Genomic DNA, 18,863 nt, shown 5'->3' with positions numbered 1-18,863 from the left:
TCACACAGTCGCAACCATGTCTGTCTCTTACACAAGCATGACAGTGAATTCCTGTGGTGCATAGAATCAGTTGCTTCAGAATGCCTTGTTTTGTACTTTAAGTCAAGTCAGTCAGTGTTACTCATGGCATGACCATGTTGTCATCTCTTGCGGTTGATGCCACTTAGATGGCATTTGCTTCCTCTTTGAATTATAGGATGGATCTTGTGATTTCTGTCCTGCAGTGACTCCTGTGGTTTTGTCACCTGCCTTCTGTTTCACTTCACCTGCTTCAGACTTACTATCAGGCCGGTGTGACTGTCTCGTGGCGTCTCTCTCAGATCCTTTCATGAAGGAGGCGGTGAAATTTCCCTTTTAATAACCAGACGCTGTTGTGAGTCACGATAGAGATGGCTGAAGCAGAAGTTGTGTGATCATTCAGGGTGTATAGATGTGTCACAATTAGAAAAAATGATATACTTTCAGTGTGTAATGTAGGACTGCACAATATATCGTTTCAGCATCGATATTGCAATGTGCGCATCTGCAATAGTCACATCGCAAGATATGCAATTTTAAGTCTGAGTTATAGTTGACGAGGAGCTACAGAATTGTATTTAATTACAGTGTTTATACAGAGTTTATACAATAAGAAATCTACATATCTACAGATCTACAGATATCTACATTTCAAAGCGAAAACAAGATCATTTTATTTACCCCACTGCCAGATAATTGTACATGTTTTAAGAAAAAACTCTTAATTTTGACTTATTTCTTCTGAAGTTGAAAACAAAACAATTTTTGTTCTTGATCTAAAAATCTTTAAAAATTTGAACTAGAAACGAGCCAAAGCAAAGTAAGAAAAGCATTTTTTGCTTTGCAATTATTCAATTTCTGTACATGAGTAGTGTTAGACTCTCTAGAAAACTGTCAAATGGAGCTATTCAAACTATATTGTGAAACTGTATTCATATCGCAATATTTATTGCAGAAAAAATATCACAATATCAGTTTTTTCCAATATCGTACAGCCCTAGTAGGGCTGGCCGATTAATCGAAAAGTAATCGAAACCGTCATACAGAACCAGTAATCGATCTAATTTTTCCAGGTCAATTTTTTTCAATTACTTTCCTTACCGTGTGTGGAGTCACGTGACCCTGCTCTGTTAATTCTGAATTATACTTATTATATTATGATTTATACTTATTATATTATTATGATAAAGGGACTAAGCCATAAAGAAAATGAATGAATGAATATTATTATGATAGTATACTTCTGCCAAGGGGACGTGTACAGTCCGGTGCAGCCTTCGCATACCCGCACACCTTTTAAAAATGTGCTTACATGCCACAACAACGTGTAGCGCAAGCCTTGTGATTGGTCAGTTTGGTAGCGGTGATGACGGTGGGTGGCGCAGAGAGCCATGCTTTAGGCAATGTGTGTTTTAATTTCAGTTGGTCAATGTTAATGTTTAATAAATAATGTTAGATGGTAGATAGTGCATGTTTACTTCAATTGTTTTAAAGTAATCCACCCTACATTTAAAAATCTCTCACTCATATGTGAGCATATTTACTGTACAAAACTTGTCAGTGAACTATGAGGACAAAAACATAGAATAAATAAATGAAATAAACGTTCATTATTCGAAATTGTTATTGAAGTTAAAATGTTAACGTTTGAAAAATTATTTAAAGAATTATTTAGTTTATTGTATAGGACAGTAGAGAGTATTGACAGGAAAGCATGGGGAGCAGAGAAGGAAGGATCGGCATAGGACCGCAGTGCGGGAATCGAACTCGCGTCACCGTGAGCACCGGAGTGCATGTGCCAATGCACTAACCACTACACCAATGGCGCTGACGTTGAAGTGTTTAATCAATTAAGATTTTGATTTTAGGCCAAATCGCCCAGCCTTAAGCACTAGTTTATTGGCAGGCCTGCACAATATATCATTTCAGTATCGATATAGCAATGTGCATGTGTGCAATAGTCACATCGCAGGATATGGAATGTTGAGTTTGGGTTATAACTGATCAGCACGACAGTTGAGAATACATGAGATATATGGACTCACAGCAAAGTATAACCATACAGGGTAAACGTTTATCATTTGCATGTGTTTTAAAGGCATTTTAAGAGAGTTCAAAGCATCCGGCCACAAAAAATACATTTGTAACTTTAACTATTGCACTGAATTACTACAATGAAGACTATGTAGTGTTATTTTAATTTCATTTGATTATTAAACGTTTATACCTGAATACTGTTTGACTCCTGAAAACCATTAAGCATTTGACTTTTTTTTCCGTTGCTATATTGTAATTATTTTTGCTCGCAATTTAGTTATATTTTATGCATGAGTCACACCCTTAGAAAATCACCCTAATTCTAAATTAATGATTTCTTTCCAAATAGAACTGTTCAAGCCATCTGGTGAAATTGGTATTCATATCGCAATTTATATCGCAGAAAAACGAAATATCACAGATTTTTTTCAATATTGTGCAGCCCTAATTATTGGTTATGCTGTGGTTTATTTTGCGGCTTGTGTAAAAGGAGCTGCTTGCACAAAAATAAAAGTTCTGTAGTTGTTTTCCGTTCTAAACTGGTATGATTTGCATTCCTCCGTAGACCACAAAATGAGACTCTATAGGCAGGGCATTTACACTGTTCATGTCCATGTTATGATTATCTGCCTGTCTGTCTTGTGTGGTAAGTATTTCAGAAAGTTAATCATTTACTATTTATTTATTTATTGTTAAACGGTTTGTTCTTGTTCTTCATGCTGATTGATCAACAGCGCATTGATCATAAAATCCCTTGACAGCAACATAATAAAACGAATACATTCTTCCATATATATATTATGCATTTCAGGAAAATTGACTATATGAGATACTAGTACATTAAAAAATCATGTTAATAATGTCATTGATTCTAATATGTCCAGACACAACTTGTCTAATAGCTGTAGCTGACTTTAAATACAGGTTTTCCAAATGAACACAGGGGATTTTATAGTTTTCTAGCGCCAGGGTCAGAGTTTACATGCTTTATTTGCTTGAACTCTCACCTATAAACAGATTTTAGAGGATTATTGAAGTACTTTAGAGGCCTCATTAAATGTGTGGTGTGGTGTAGTGGTTTTAAGTTCAGGGCTGGTTCGATTCCTGCAGGCGCGTGTCCCTGGGTGAAGCATTTTAACCATTGGTTGCTTCAGGGGGATTGACCCCCTATAATAAGTTCATGCTTTTCTGTGTTAATAATCGTGTGAAAGTTTTAGATCCCAATGGTCATTACTCTGGTAGTCGTGTGCCATTAAATAAATACAAAGGCACATTTTGCTCTTGTAGCCCATATACCTGAGCTTTGCCTTCCATCTAAACAAGCAGGGCTTGTCTGGGAAAGATTTATTGAAGTCTCGTATGTCCAAATTCGTCTTGTGGGATTATCTGAGCACATTCCCCATGACCATGTACCATACAGCCTCATTCTGGAGCCAAAGTTTCAAGTGCAATTTAGTCTGGTCCCACAAACAAAATTAACTGCATAATTGAGAAACTTTGAATGCTTATACAACTTCCATAAAATCCAGCTGAACACGTTTTTCCATTTGGATTTCAGAAGGTTCTTAGACTTAGACTTCGACTTAACTGGCTATGAATTTTCAAATCTGACCCAAATCAGCTAAACTTATTTTTATCACTGTAAATTTCACACAACAGTCTCCTCAGTAAAGGTTACTCATCTTTTAATTCTGTCTAATGCTGAATGGTTTGTTCACTAGGCTTTCAGTCGACAAGACAATATGTGCTCAGACAGATCCTTACTTATTTGTCTTTTGTGGACGACCAACCCTTTTAGTGGACTTGCAAAAGTTAATGACATTACAAACATCATGCAGTATTCTGGAAATCACAGATTTGGAACAATCAGTCTCTCTTGCTATGCCTGAAATGTTTCATCTTCATCTGGAAACATATACGGTTGGAATGCCCTACTTTTAATGTTATCAGACAACGATTTTTATCTGGAGCGACTTTAAAGTATATCTTTAAATGTGAGTCCACATGTGAGCCATGACATAGACGAGGGGTGCCCAAACTTTTTCTTATGAAGGGCCAAAAACTTGAGTTGACTGAGGGCTGTGGGCCAAAGGTAAATATACCAAACTGTATTACATCAAATTTTGCATGAGTAATTTCCTAATTTATTTCCTAATATTCAAAAATAATTAGAAAACATTGCTTTAAGTTCTATTAACTAATGTAGTACAATGAATTTATTACAGTAAAAACGTCTATCATCTGTGAATTTATTTATTTTTTTGTGTATTCTGCGGATCTGTCTGTTTGCAGCTCCACATACAGGTGTGGAATACGAATTGCACCATGTTAACCCAGTTTTCTCATTTCCATCTGGATGCACACATTTCTTGAAACAATACATGTATGGATGCAAAACTTTTAGAATTTCCAAAAGAAGAAAAAAACCCACAATTGCTGTCTGGACTTTAAACTTTAAAAAAATGTACAGCTTATATGACGTACAATCCCACCGACCCCATTTTTCCTTTCAGAATGTCTCCAGACTTGAATTGATTTCTGTTGGCTTTGGATTTGTCCTCAACTGGCTTATTTTGAGTCCAAGCTTTTTGTTTTGTCCCCAGAGTCCGTAAATGAGGTCAAAATTCTCCTCTGATTCGCCCAAATCCTTGTGTGCAGCATTCCTACTTGTGCGATTTTTGGGTTTAAATGTGCTAAATGCGAATGTGTTGATGGCTTTAATATGGGTGGTACCACTTGGGAGTTTTCTTTAGAAAATGCAAGCCTGCTTTGCCAACTCAACTGTTATCTGTGAGCAGCAGAGTTCTGGATTGGGAATGTGGTGGAATGCTGGAATCTGCACGAGTGAGTTCGTGTTTTCTGAGAACAGTGCCTGTCTGTGCATGGACGTCTCTTTCTCCTTCACTCATCCAGTCACTTTTCACTTTCATTCTGAGATAGCAGAAAAGTAGGAGGGGTGGGAACGAAAGCGAGGTTTAGATTTCCCAACACGTCGGAGGCCTCAGAAATCTGTTTGATGCCGGCACGCTGATTCTGGCTCAGATTCGTTCCTTGGCTGCTTGTCTTGATTTTTTTTTCTCTTTTCTTTTCTTTTTTGTGTGTGAGTAAATGAAACTAATCCTGAGTCTGCACTCTTACCCTGGGGTGATGACATGTCAGCTTTAATCAATAAGGGCCAAGTGTAGAGTCGCCGGCTGAAGGCCAGAACTGTGTATGAAGATCACCTGAAGTTGGTGCATTTCCTCTGCACTGCCAGATTTAATCTGTACAGGCTATTTTTGCTGTGTACAGTGTTGTGAATAGGCTCTATTGTGGTGCTTGTACTTTTGAGACGTGCCAGATGGACTTTAGGTCTTATTTCACTTTTGGGTTTAATAGAATTGTTTCTCTTTTTGTAAGACTGGATTTTACCAAGCTGTTTTTTTGTAGATTGTAAGGAAAACCTTGAAAACCTCAAAGTTTCAGGGCAATTATGATCATATCACACTGTGGGTGTGATTAAAAAAAATGTGTAATTGTATATATGTTAGGGCTGCACAATATATCGTTTCAGCATCGATATCGCAGTGTGTGTGTCCTGCAGTAGTCACATCGCAGGATGTTGAGGGATTATATTTAATCATCACAACAATTGAGAATACATGCGATTTGTGGAGTCATTGCAAAGTATAACCATAACAGAGTGAATCTTTATCATTTACATGTGTTTTAAAGACATTTTAGAGAATTTAAGGATAATTTAATAAGAATAACAAAAATGTACAACATTTGGAAGTTTATTGAAGTATTTTTTTACTGAATTATAAATAGAATGAAGACTATACAGTGTTGCTTTACATTTCATTATTTAATTTCTGTTCCTGAATACTGTTTGACTCTCCAGAAACCATAAAGCACTGTTTATTTGACTTTGTTCTTTGCTCTATTGTAATTATTCTTGCTTGCAATTTGTTTATTCTTTTAATACATGATTCACACCCTTATCAAATCACCCTAATCAATTCAAATTTAATATTTTTTTTCTACAAATAGAGCTATTCAAGTTTGTATGTATATTTGTGCAATATACATTAGATTAGTCAGTACCAAAGCCAATATTGGAACCTAACAAATCTAACAAAAACAAATAACTTAAGATAACAGTCCAAAAATCAGTACACCAAATTAACATGTTTGGGAAGCACAATAAATAAAATTTTTATAAGCAGGAAAAATCAAGAGAAACATAAAAAAATAAAAAAAATTAGTAGTTTGTAATTTCTATTCCTAATGATTTTAGGTGACTTTATTTATTTTGTCATATATCTAACTGTTTAAAGGGCCCATGAAATTAAAATAACATTATTAGATGCTTGTACCAGTATTGTTAGCTTTTAAGATATCTATAATCTAGTGTGCTCCAAAACAGGGACCCTATTTGCGTTCAGAACATATAAAACTGAAATAAACATGTAAAGCCTGCAGTTTGTCACTTCCACCTAAATGGATCAATGGTTTTATTGACGTCACCTCATACTTCAGTTTCTCATCAAATCATAACCAATCAAATGCTCTCTAGTATCTGACATGCCCCGCCCCTTCAAGACACTTCTCATTTGCTTTTCATTTGATGCACTTGAGGTCAACCACTCTCACTGGCAGAGCAGGGGGAAATGCTATTGGTTTGCTTTTATAAAGGGGAGGAACTACACTGAAAAAAGTGTTGCATGCAAAACTGTTGCAAACAATTTATTTGTGTTAAATTTAAACAAACAAATATAATTGAGCAATGGTCAACTTAATTTGTTTGTTTAAATTCAGCCCAAATAAATTGTTTACAACCACTTAACGTAAAAAAATTGAGTAAATCCAAGGAATCATCTTTGAATAATTTTTTTCAGTGTACTTTACGTGCTTTGGTTGAGATTACGTAAAACAGTGAATAAAAAAGCATATTTAAAAGCACTTCACGTGACCTTTAATAAAACGTTTTGTATAAATGCACCTAAAATTATTATTTTAAGCCAAAAATCTAAAAACTAAATTATATGATATTAAATGACACTAGTTTGAAAATACAAAAACTGTATTATTAAAAAATATTGCTATTATTCACTTGACCCATACTCATAAAGTTCATTATTTGCAATCTAGACAAGCCAGTGTTCGACTTTCTGTTGCTATTTGTTGTTGAAGCTTTATAGCTTGTAGCTTGGCTTCTTTGTGTAGGGAGCGGTTCAAGACTTATTCCAGACTTGTTTGTTGACACCCAGGCTGCACGTACAAACCTTTAGTTAATCTCCCACAATGCATCATTGTTTATGGCTCACCTGCAATCGCTCTCGAATAAACATGACACTCATAAGGGGAAGGTGTGGTCGTTTACATCGTTTATTTTAGCCATGTGCAGCACTCCATTCACTCACCTGTGGTGAGTCTGTAGTGTAGTTGTTTTATACGTGCAGGCTTGCACACGTGAGGGTTTGGCTTTTGTTTCTTAGTGAGTTTTATTCATTTCATTTTTAGGTTTGTGGAACTTTTTTGTTCATTCTTGTTGCAGACGGAACCAAGAGAGTGGTGTAGGATTGGTGTTTTTACATAAAAATGTATATATGCAGTGGAAGTCATAATTATTAACCCCCCTGAATTATTAGCCCCCCTGTTTATTTTTTTACCCCAATTTCTTGTAAGATATTTTTTCAACACATTTCTAAATATAATAGTTTTAATAACTCATTTCTAATAACTGATTTATTTTATCTTTGCCATGATGACAGTAAATAATATTTGACTAGATATTTTCAAGACATTTCTTACAGTAACATTTAAAGGCTTAACTAGGTTAATTAGGTTAACAAGGCAGGTTAGGGTAATTAGGCAAGTTATTGTATGAAAGTGGTTTGTTCTGTAGACTATCGAAAAAAATAGCTTAAAGGGGCTTATGATTTTGACCTTAAAATGGTGTTAAAATTAAAAACTGCTTTTATTCTAGCTGAAATGAAACAAATAAGACTTTCTTCAGAAGAAAAAATATTATCAGACATACTGTGAAAATTTCCTTGCTCTGTTAAACATCATTTGGTAAATATTTAAAAAAGAAATAAAAATTCGAAGAGGGTTTAATAATTCTGATTTCAATATATATTAATAAAAAAAAAAAGTTAATAAAAAGAGAACTAATAAAGCACAATTTATAAATGTTATAACGTTGTAATAATAAAATTATTATTACAACATTAGGTAGTAGGTAGGTAGTGCTGTCGCCTCACAGCAAGAAGGTCGCTGGTTCGAACCTCTGCTGGGTCAGTTGGCATTTCTGCGTGGAGTTTGCATGTTCTCCCTACGATCGAGTGGGTTTCCCCCACAGTCCAAAGACATGCGGTACAGGTGAATTGGGTAGGCTAAATTTTCCGTAGTGTATGTGTGTGAATGAATGTGTACGGATGTTTCCCAGAGATGGGTTGCAGCTGGAAGGACATCCGCTGCTTAAAACGTGCTGGATAAGTTGGCGGTTCATTCCGCTGTGGCGACCCCGGATTAATAAAGGGACTAAGCCAAAAAGAAAATGATAATAATATTATAATGTAGTAGTAATAATAATAATACAATTTTATTATTTTAAATAATAATGTTGAAATAATCTTGAAAAATTATAAATGTATTAATGTTGTTATAATAATAATAATAATAATAATAATAATAATAATAATAATAATAAAGTAATATTATTAAATCATAATCTTGATTATTTTACCCCAGGTAAATATTATTCAGAAATACGTTTTGAAACAAAAAATTTCCATTATGTTAATAAAATTTTTAAAATATTTAATTACATTTTTCATTACAATAAAACAAATACATATTTTATTTATTATTTATTGATGTATTATTAAAAATTATTTATAAAATGTATTAAATGAATAATTAATTTAAAAATTCTAATTGATTAATTATTTGATTGACTGATTAATTTATTAATTTATTTAATCATATTTTCATTTTTCTGTTGATGAAGCAACTTTGAGACTAATGCATTTCAGGTGTTGTAATTTCTTCAAGAAATAAAATTATATAGTGATATATAATAATATAGTTAAGCAAAGCACAGTTATAGTACTCGTAATAGTACTCTTGGCTAATAGTAATAATACAAATATTATTATTATTAATAATAATACAAACAATAACAATAATTTTAATACAATATTTAAAAATACAAATATATTATTATATCAATATCATGTAGTTAGTTTTTTTTAAAAAATTCATATTTTTTGTTAAATTTTCCAGAACATTGTAATATTGAATTTAAATGGTATTGAGGACCCTGAGCTCGAATACAGTGTTAATCTTTAACCTCTTACCCTTTGACCTTTCCTCAAACAGAGGGCTTTTCCTGGTCAAGTTTTTGGTTTGAGCGTCAGCGCAAGGCTTCATCACTAACTGAAGAGAAACAGCCATCTAAATGAACTGTGACTCCAATCCCATGATTCCTCTGTGCAATAAGAGCCTCTCAAATGGACACAAGCCATTTCTGTGTTCAGTCTCGCAAAACGCTAGCTGTTGAGCTGACTCTGTGTGTGTGTGTGTGTTTGTGTGTGTGTGTGTGTGTGTGTGTGTGTGTGTTTGTGTGTGAGTGTGTGTGATGACACTCATATCTGAAAAGATAAATTCCTGAGCCCTGTTTTCTGGAGTGCTGTGTATTAGATTGTTCAGTCAGTCCTGATTTGATTTGTGTGTGTGTTTTGGGATCGGTGTGTTGGGTTTTGGAGGACGTCCCACTCATTGTTTGTTTTATGGCGGGTCTGTTTGGGGTTTTGTTTAGCTGATGAAAGCTCAGGCAGGTGCTGTTCCTCCTCTACTGTTGTGACATTCTCAACTCTCACTTACACTGTTGCTGTACAATACTTCAAAGTGTGTGTTTCAGTATTTTCAACTTGCTTCATAGTTGTAAAGGAAGGAAATGTTTTATGTTGTTTTCAGTTATGTTTTGTTGAACAAAATGTTTTTGTTTTAGTTTTTATTCATTTTTCTTATTCGTTATTTTATGTACCTTGTTTTTATTGTAATGATTTATTGGAATTTAACTTGTTTGCTGATACGTTTGCTTCAAATATCTTGTAAGTTTTGTTTTCTTTTTGTTCAATATTTGTTTAACTGTTAATATTACCTTTTGTTTTAGGTAGTTTTATTTTTATTTCATCATATTTGTGCTGGTTATTTTATGTAATGTATTATTTTTTGTTGTTTTTTATTGATATTTAACTTTATTTTTTGTATTATTTTGATATTTAACTCTTTTTTTTGCTGATACTGTATGTTTGTGTTTATGCTTCTGTACCTTGTTTTCTTGTGCCATTTCATTTGTAATATTGTGTTATTTATAAAAACGTTTAATAATTTTGTTTAACCCTTCTGGGGAAATATTTCTTATCCTATCATTCTTTTTTGTTTATTTTTTATGTGATTTTCATTTTGAGTTGTTTCATTACACTCTAAGAAAAAAATGGTACAATGTTGTACCAAGGAAGGCACAAACCCTTGTCACTGGGGGCAGTACCTTTTTATGGAACAGAATTGTGCCTTAAGACAAAGAAACAAATTTGTACCATTGCAGTTTTGTACCTTTAAGGTAATGATTTGTTTCATGGGAAACCAAAATATACCTTTTGGTTTAAAAACATGCAGATGCAATATTGTACCTTCATCAAAGGTACAAATCTGATCCATGAAGACACTTAGTAACTTAACGGTGTCAAATGTGTTCCATTTAAGAACTATTTAAAGGCATTTTGCTATATCCAAATTGCATCAATTTGTTTTCAGTAAATAAAAAACATCAAATACATTTATTAAACAATGTTTTTTTTGTGTGTAAATGCACCTTTTCCATTTACCTAAAATGTTTCAAACTCACAAAGTGAATAAAGTACTTGTTTTTAGTTCAGGAAGTACTTATCTGTGTATTATGTCGTGTAAAATTTTTGCCAGAGGTTATGGTTAATCTTATCATATTTGCATTGAGCTACAGTCATTTTTTTTGTCCAATCAGGTTTGTACATAGCTGCTCTCAGTCCATCCGTTCATTTCTCCTTTTTTCTCTTTGTGTGTGTGAAGGAGGTAGTGAAGGTCAGGGCCGGATTCACCAGCGTTTCCCAGAGAAGGACTGGGAAGATAACCCCTTTCCACAAGGCCTTGAGCTGGTAAGAGTATCACAAACAAACATTGATGAACATATCCTATCCTGGAATTCTTAAATCTGTCCACGATATTTCACACATCTGGTTGTTTTAAGGCGCTGCAGATATTTCACCAGTTGATTGAGTACATTAAGAATTGCATTGCAATTTTTTATTTTCTGAAATACTGTTAAAATATTGTAAACAATGCTTTGTGTAATGAAATATGAGGTCAGTTGCATACATTTCTAGCACATAAATCTGAAAATAAGAAAATGGATTAAAAAAAAACTATTTTCTGTTATTTTTATTTTTATTTTTTTTTTTACATTTTAGCCATATTTTCCTACTGAGGGAATTTTCAGAGTGAGAAAATCTCTTTTTATTGCTCTAACAACCTGATTTTTCTTTTGCACAATATTTTGTCAAATAAAATGTATGTTATTAGGCTAATTATGCATGAACCAATCCCTGTATTAACCTTCAGAATATGAATAAAATGTTAGTGAAAATGGATTTTAAATGCACAAATTGATAAAATGTAACAAAAGAAGTGCTTAATGTACTTCAGATAACGCCAAAAAACAATTATCAGGCAAATTACGTAAGAAAAAAATCCTTTTTTATAAATCGTCAGAATCCAGATTTGAATAATAATTTCATGTAATAAATATTTTATAGAATAAAATATATCTTATAAGGCTAATTATGGATGAACAAATTCCTTTTTATAAACCTTCAGAATATGAATAAAACTTTTGTGAAAATGGACAAATTGATAAAATGCAATAAAAGAAGTAGTTAAAAGTACTTCACGTAATACTTAAACAAAAAAATTATCAATCAAATTATGAACAAATCCCTCTGTATAAACCTTCAGAATGCAGTTTTATATACAGTTTTGTAAAGAATGGACTTTAAAATGAACAAATTGATGAAATGCAACAAAAGAAGCACTTAAATATACTTTGTAAGACTGAAAATAAAATAAAATAAAGTTATCTGGCAAATTATGTATGAACAAATCACTCTTTAATAGTTTTAATAAAAAATGGACCTTAAAATGCACAAATTGATAAAATGCAATAAAAGAAGCGCTGAAAATTGTACTTCACATGAAAATAAAAACTATTATAATTCAAATTCAGAATCTTCGAGATCCAGATATAAATAAAACTTTTATGTAATAACGTAATGATGAATGAAAAAAGGGCTTTAAAATGGAAAAATGCAACAAAATTAGCACATTTTCTTCACATTACACTAAACTTGAACTAAACATTAAACTTAAAATAACCCATAAACATAATTAAAAGCCAAAAAGCCAAAATCTCTAAAATAAATAGATTTTTTTTAATGTTCTCTTCAGTTCTGTCAGCCCAGTGGATGGCAGCTGGCTCCTGAGAGAAAACCTTCATCTTTCTTCGTGGCCGTTCTCACTGACATCAACTCCGAGCGGCATTACTGCGCCTGCTTCACCTTCTGGGAGTCTGTGGAGAATCCGCAGGTTTGTGTGGAGCACGTGCAGTTGAGCAGGAGGAATGTGAGACAGAAGGGAAGACGGGTGTTATATAACAGGGGTTGATGGGTGGGGTGATGTACTGATGTGTGAACATGGATTAAACTGCTTTAGAAGGCACTTTTCTTTTTCTTTTTAGATTTGACATAATTCCAGGTGTAGTTTTGGGGTGTTTTATTGATTTTGTGTGTGTGTGTCTGTGTGTGTTCAGCTGCAGAAAGGAGAGCCCAGTGAGGTAGATGAAGATGACAGTCCAGACGTGCTCCAGCCCGCTCAACTCTACGCTCCTAGAAGCCTGGTTCTCGTGTCCCGATTAGACCACACGGAGGTCTTTAGGGTATGGCAAACACATAACAGACGCACAACCAGTTGCACAGGCAATCGGACAGTCAGCCAGTTGCACAGGCAGTCGCACAATCAGTTGCACAGGCAGCCACACAGGCAGTCGCGCAGTCATCCAGTTGCACAGTCTGTCGCACAGTCATCCAGTTGCACAGTTAGTCGCACAGTCAGTCAGTTGCACAGGCACCCGCACAGTCAGCCCGTCCCACAGTCAGCCAGTTGCACAGTTAGTCGCACAGTCAGTCAGTTGCACAGGCACCCGCACAGGCAGTCGCACAGTTATTCAGTTGCACAGTCAGTCGCACAGTCATCCAGTTGAACAGGCACCCGCACAGTCAGCCCGTCGCACAGTCAGCCCGTCGCACAGTCAGCTACTCGCACAGTCAGGCAGTCGCACAGTCCATGGCACATGGAGTCGCACAGTCGTCCATTTGCACATGCAGTCGCACAGTCGTCCATTTGCACATGCAGTCGCACAGTCATCCAGTTGCACATGCAGTCGCACAGTCATCCAGTTGCACATGCAGTCGCACAGTCAGGCAGTTACACAAGCAGACGCACAGTCAGGCAGTTTCTCAAGCAGACGCACAGTCAGGCAGTTGCACAGGCACCCACACAGGCAGTTGCACAGTCATCCAATTGCACAGGCAGTCGCACAGTCATCTAGTTTCACATCCAGTCGCACAGTCAACCATTCGCACAGGCAGTCGCACAGTCAGCTCTCGCTGGCAGTTGCACAGTCAGCCGCTCTCGCAGGCAGTCGCACAGTCAGTCGCTCTCGCAGGCAGTCACAACAAGGTTTAAACCTGACCTGTGATATATCCGGGATCTTGTTTTCTTCCTTTAATAATTTTCTATGCCAATTCAAACTATTAAAAAAACGCTAAAGACCTTATTTATTACATGCATTTATATTTTGTGTCTGCAGAACTGTTTGAGTCTCATCTACACTGTTCATGTCGATGGCCTCACTGTTCCCATGGAAACAGTGATCGGAAACCTCCTCACCTGCATCATTCCTATAGCTGGCGGCTCTCAGGTGAGAAATGTGCTGAGTTAACCATGTTGTAATGCAAAACCCCTGTCAATATATCGTGTTTTGAATTCCCTTCAATGCAGATTTACTTGCCTCCAAACAAATGAATCCAAAATTAAATACACATGTAAATGATTGTTTAGCCCAGTGCATCATGGATATAGTTATGAGTTTTATTTTCAGAATGATGGACTGGTGTTATTTACATTAGTGCACTTGATAAGTTTAAGGTTAATACTAGTTTATATTGATATTTCTTTAGTAATGATGATTTAAATGTTCAAATCATTTCGGTGTTTTAACTCGGTCATCGTTTACTCAACATTACAAACCTTGCAAGCCTCTTTTGCCCCTCTAAAAAAGGGAAAGGAGATCTTTTGGACAAAACAAACATCCTGGTTGCTCTTTTGCATGTACTGAATTTAGGTTCAGTGTTACTTTAGTGTCTTTGAGGTGCTGTTTAATGTTGATTTGATTGTTTTAGATTAAGGTTAAATCAGTGTGCTGCTTTATTGTCATTTCAAAATTGTGACTAGTCATTTCCCATCTAGTAAAGAGTGTCCAGTTTCTTCTTTTCTATTCTACGAAAGCAAGTCTTACGGGTTTAAAATCACATGAGGGTTGAACAAAGGATTTCATTTTTGACTATCACTTTAACCTCTTAACTGTAACCGTCCACGTTTTTCAGTACCTAAACCTAAATTTATCTTGACCAATTATATATTATATGTATATAGTGTGAACTCAATAAGTAGAGTGACAGTAAAGAGGTTAAATATGATGTGCTTCTCCATAACATCCTCACATGTACTCATTTTATCAAGTTCAAGAGTTTTTTTGGGTTAAAACCTTCCCTTGAAGTGTAAACCTGACTCCCTTGTGTTCCAGATAAATGATCCCCCTCTTTGTAGTTTATCTGACTGGCTTCTGGGTTGTTTCCAGGTAACATTTAACTTTGAGCAGCTTCAACCAATCAACCCATTTGTGATTCTGCCTGACAATCAAACATCACTTGTGCATTTCTCAGTCATTTTTTGAAATCACCGCCGTTCCTGAGAATCAATTACAAGTGCTTTATTTCTTTTCTGAATCTTTGGCTGTGATCAGTTTCAACTTTACCTTTTTGTTGGTGACGGTTTCTCTCATCTGCTTATTAGGGGTGTACCGGTACACAGAACTCACAACATCGTGATTTTTATTTAAAGTCACAGCTCGGTTCAATTTCTGTACAGTAAGAGAAGTTGAAAGATGTTAAATTACTTGATGGTTTTTATTGTTATAAAAAAGTAAGATTACAAAAATAATATCTATAAAATGGCTTATTGGTTTAATTAAACAAAAATAAATTGTACAGAAATACAAGAGAAAAAGCTTCTCTAATAAATATAGTGATAATAATTCTCAAATAAATATAAACGTTTAATTGAAAGTGTGTTTCTTTAATATAACATTTATTCAAATTGGAGAGAAGCAATATAGGCAATAATTAAATGAAAATAAACGAATAAAAAACGAATCTGTTAATAATAGTCAAATATCTGTCGAGAGAAAAACATGTACCAGCTACATTTTACTGTTACACCCCTACTGCTTATTGTTGTTTATTTTATAGGATGGCACTCTGATAAACACTTAAGAAGGTACACATACGCACACGCACACGCACACGCACACACACATACACAGAGGCTTATGGAGCCAGTGTTTGTGTCCTGGGCCGGTTGGGTGGTGTGGATTCAACATATGGACGGTGGCAGATGGCGGCTAAGCACACGGCTAGCATATGAATGACAGTCTTAGAAACACGCTAAACAACGTACTACAGCATCAGAGCTGTTTGCTGATCTCTTTGCTAGATTACAGGGTTTTTGCTTTCATGGATATAATAATAATTAGTACAGTTCTAAGTCATGATTTGTTTGCAGCAGTTGGTTTTGTTTGTTTCTTTCTTTCTTTAGTTGGCCTGATTTTATTTCAGCATCAAGAATCGATTGTAGCTTTTTTAAATGAATAATTTAAACTTTTTTTTTTATTTCTTTACAATTTTAAGTTTAACATTAATTTATAAAAATTGTTAGATTTTTAGATGCTTGAGTATATTTTTTTATTTAATTTTTTTAAGTGTTCATTGCAGCTTTAGCTTCATTTATTTAAACAGAAATTGACATTTTTTTAAACTGGCAACTAGCTTAATTTTAATTTTACTGCAGTCCAGTTTCAGATTTAATGTAAACTTTTTGTTTAAGCAAAAATACATGTTTAGTTTTTAAGTAATTGTAATAACCATATTGTAAACAATACTAATATACATTAAAAAGTCCTTCATTTCATTTAAACCGACATTTCCTTAAATATGCAGCTGCCCCCACACATTATGTAAGATTAATTAATTAATTTGTTTATTTATTTACTTCTTCATTTAAACATGCAGCTGACCTGACATGTAAAATTATTTTAATAATTAACTTAATTAGTTTATAATTATTTTTAGCATTTGTTTTGGTGAGTCAGGTGTGTTTGGTGTATGTGTCTATAAAGGATGATTTATTTATAATTTTTTTTACTGAAGCACTGCTGAGAATTCAGTATTTGAGACTTCCTGAAGGGCACGTTTTACCATCTCTCCAGCTCCACAATGCCAAATAAAACACACCTGTTTATTTTCCCCAATAACCCATACTGATATGGCCGTACCAGAAGTCATTGATGTAATATCTAATCTGTTACGCAAGTCGAGAGTTTCCCAGACCTCACTTTCTGTTTCAGTAAGGCTTTTACCTGTTAAGGCCAGACACTTTTTAGGTTGCTTTTTAGCTGATTTTTCAGTATAATGTACGGAAAATATCCAAGATACACTTTTACGTGAGATGTCTGTAGATTTAAATTGCAATGCATATATTCCCAAATGCTCTTTTCTCAAGTTTTTTTTCTCCTCCATTAAAATAAATCTCCACTTCAGCAGCACTTAAATTCAGCAACGTGCACAGTTTTGTTCGTCTCTCTGCATATCTCGTATATTAAAAGGTTTTTTTTACTGAGGGATGTGTTTATACATAGTTTGACTGATAATATATGATTTTAGTCTACAAAACATGCCTTATCTGCATATTTAAATCAAGTGTTTTTGATAACTTGTATTAGAAAAAAGTTTAATCATTAAATTTTTTTTTTGTCTTATCAGTTATTGTATTTACCAGCAGTGTCTTGCTTGAATCCAGCAGCCGTGTTTCAATATACCTGTGACTTTTGCCCTCACAGCTGTGTTTTATCATCACGACCGTGTGTTTTGTCATGTATTTCTTTTATTTGCTTTTTTGCTCCTTCTCTTTTTTTGGTATTGTAATGTCTCTGAATTTTTGTGTGTCTAATGAGTTTGTGTTTTGTGTTGCTGTGCCGTGTTAATCTAGCCGGGCCAGGAGGACAGAGAGGAGAGCTCGGTACGCCATGTTTGATTTCGTTCAGCTCCTTCTCTCACTGTCAATCCTGCTTCCCCTCCTTTATGGTGTGCTTCATCAATTAGTAAACAGAAAAACAAGCATCAGCGGAATCAATGACATCACTGAAATTAGAATCAAAATTGATTTAGAATATGACTAACTGTTGTTTTAAGCACTGCGATGATGTTTAATCACAGATTAGGACTACACAAACAATAAAAAATAAGGCTTTTGGAGGCCTGGTAATACTAACCTGCACAGTTATTAGCAGGGAGTGTATTTAGTTTTTATCTGATCATTTTTATTATTTATAATATGCTGAAATAAAATGTGAATAATTGTATTTGTATTTTTGTATGTACATTTACAAATACCGGTACACACAAATTTACAACATCTTTATTTTGGTTCTGCACAGTTTGGGTGAAGTGAAAAACCTAAAATAGCTTGATGCTTTTTATTGTTGTTTTAAAAATATAGATATAATAATAATAATATTAATAATAATACTTAAATAAATTAACCTAAATATAAATATTTAACTGAAATTGAATTATTTAAATGATATAAAATATATTCAAATGTACTTATTCTGACATAAAATGTGAAGTTGTATGTATATTTTTGTGCATTTGTACATACACAAATGCTTGAAAAAATAAAATAAAGCTTTTGTCTTATATATACTATATATATATATATATATAGTAGGGCTGCCCAATAAATCGTTTCAGCATCGATATTGCAATGTGATAATTCACAATAGTCGCATCGCAGCATCTGCAATGTCAAGTTCATCTTCAGTTTATTCATCCCTGAGGAAATTTGAGTGAAATTAGAGTTAGAGTTGACCAAGAACCATATTGTTGAGTGATTGTAAAACTTAACCTTAAGTCCTTTAAATAAATTGTGTACAAGAATTATAACTATGAAAATATATTGCATTTAACTTTTATACAATGAAGACTAGGCCGTTTCATTTGCCTGCATTTGATTATTCAACTTATACTCCAATACAATTAGACTCACCTAATAATATATAAGTAGATTATCTGGCCTATGAAATCATCCCAGTCAATAGAAAATTATTAGTTATTTTAAGTCATCTGGTGAAATGATTGCATTCATATTGCAATAAATATTGCAAAAAAATGAAACAGCGCATAGTCAGATTTGTTTCAATATCGTGCAGCCCTTGTACATGGTATGTATATGTAATGTGTGTGTGTATTGATGGATGGATGGATAGATAGAACATAGAAATCTAGATTTTTTAGTTTACTGTTTAAAACATTTAGTATTCATATTCATCT

The 18,863-nt window shown here is 34.1% G+C and overlaps 1 protein-coding gene across 5 annotated transcripts in view; it reads left to right on the top strand.

Annotated features, from left to right (window-relative positions):
- Positions 1-18,863, top strand: part of sbf1 (SET binding factor 1) — a 73,843-nt gene that overhangs the window by 16,747 nt on the left and 38,233 nt on the right. For 2 of the 5 annotated variants that reach the window (XM_056455924.1, XM_056455921.1), the window contains exons 2-7: positions 11,155-11,240; positions 12,586-12,723; positions 12,947-13,072; positions 14,006-14,116; positions 15,002-15,055; positions 17,521-17,550. In XM_056455924.1, coding sequence (XP_056311899.1) covers positions 11,155-11,240; positions 12,586-12,723; positions 12,947-13,072; positions 14,006-14,116; positions 15,002-15,055; positions 17,521-17,550 — 545 coding nt within the window. The remainder of the gene's footprint in view (positions 1-11,154; positions 11,241-12,585; positions 12,724-12,946; positions 13,073-14,005; positions 14,117-15,001; positions 15,056-17,520; positions 17,551-18,863) is intronic. The other 3 variants (XM_056455923.1, XM_056455922.1, XM_056455926.1) reach the window with 3 other exon arrangements.

This window comes from Danio aesculapii, chromosome 4 (genome assembly GCF_903798145.1).
Source record: "Danio aesculapii chromosome 4, fDanAes4.1, whole genome shotgun sequence".
Lineage (NCBI taxonomy): Eukaryota > Metazoa > Chordata > Actinopteri > Cypriniformes > Danionidae > Danio > Danio aesculapii.
The sequence above is the reverse complement of the archived record's forward strand: the minus strand, read 5'-3'. Positions and strand labels throughout refer to the sequence as shown.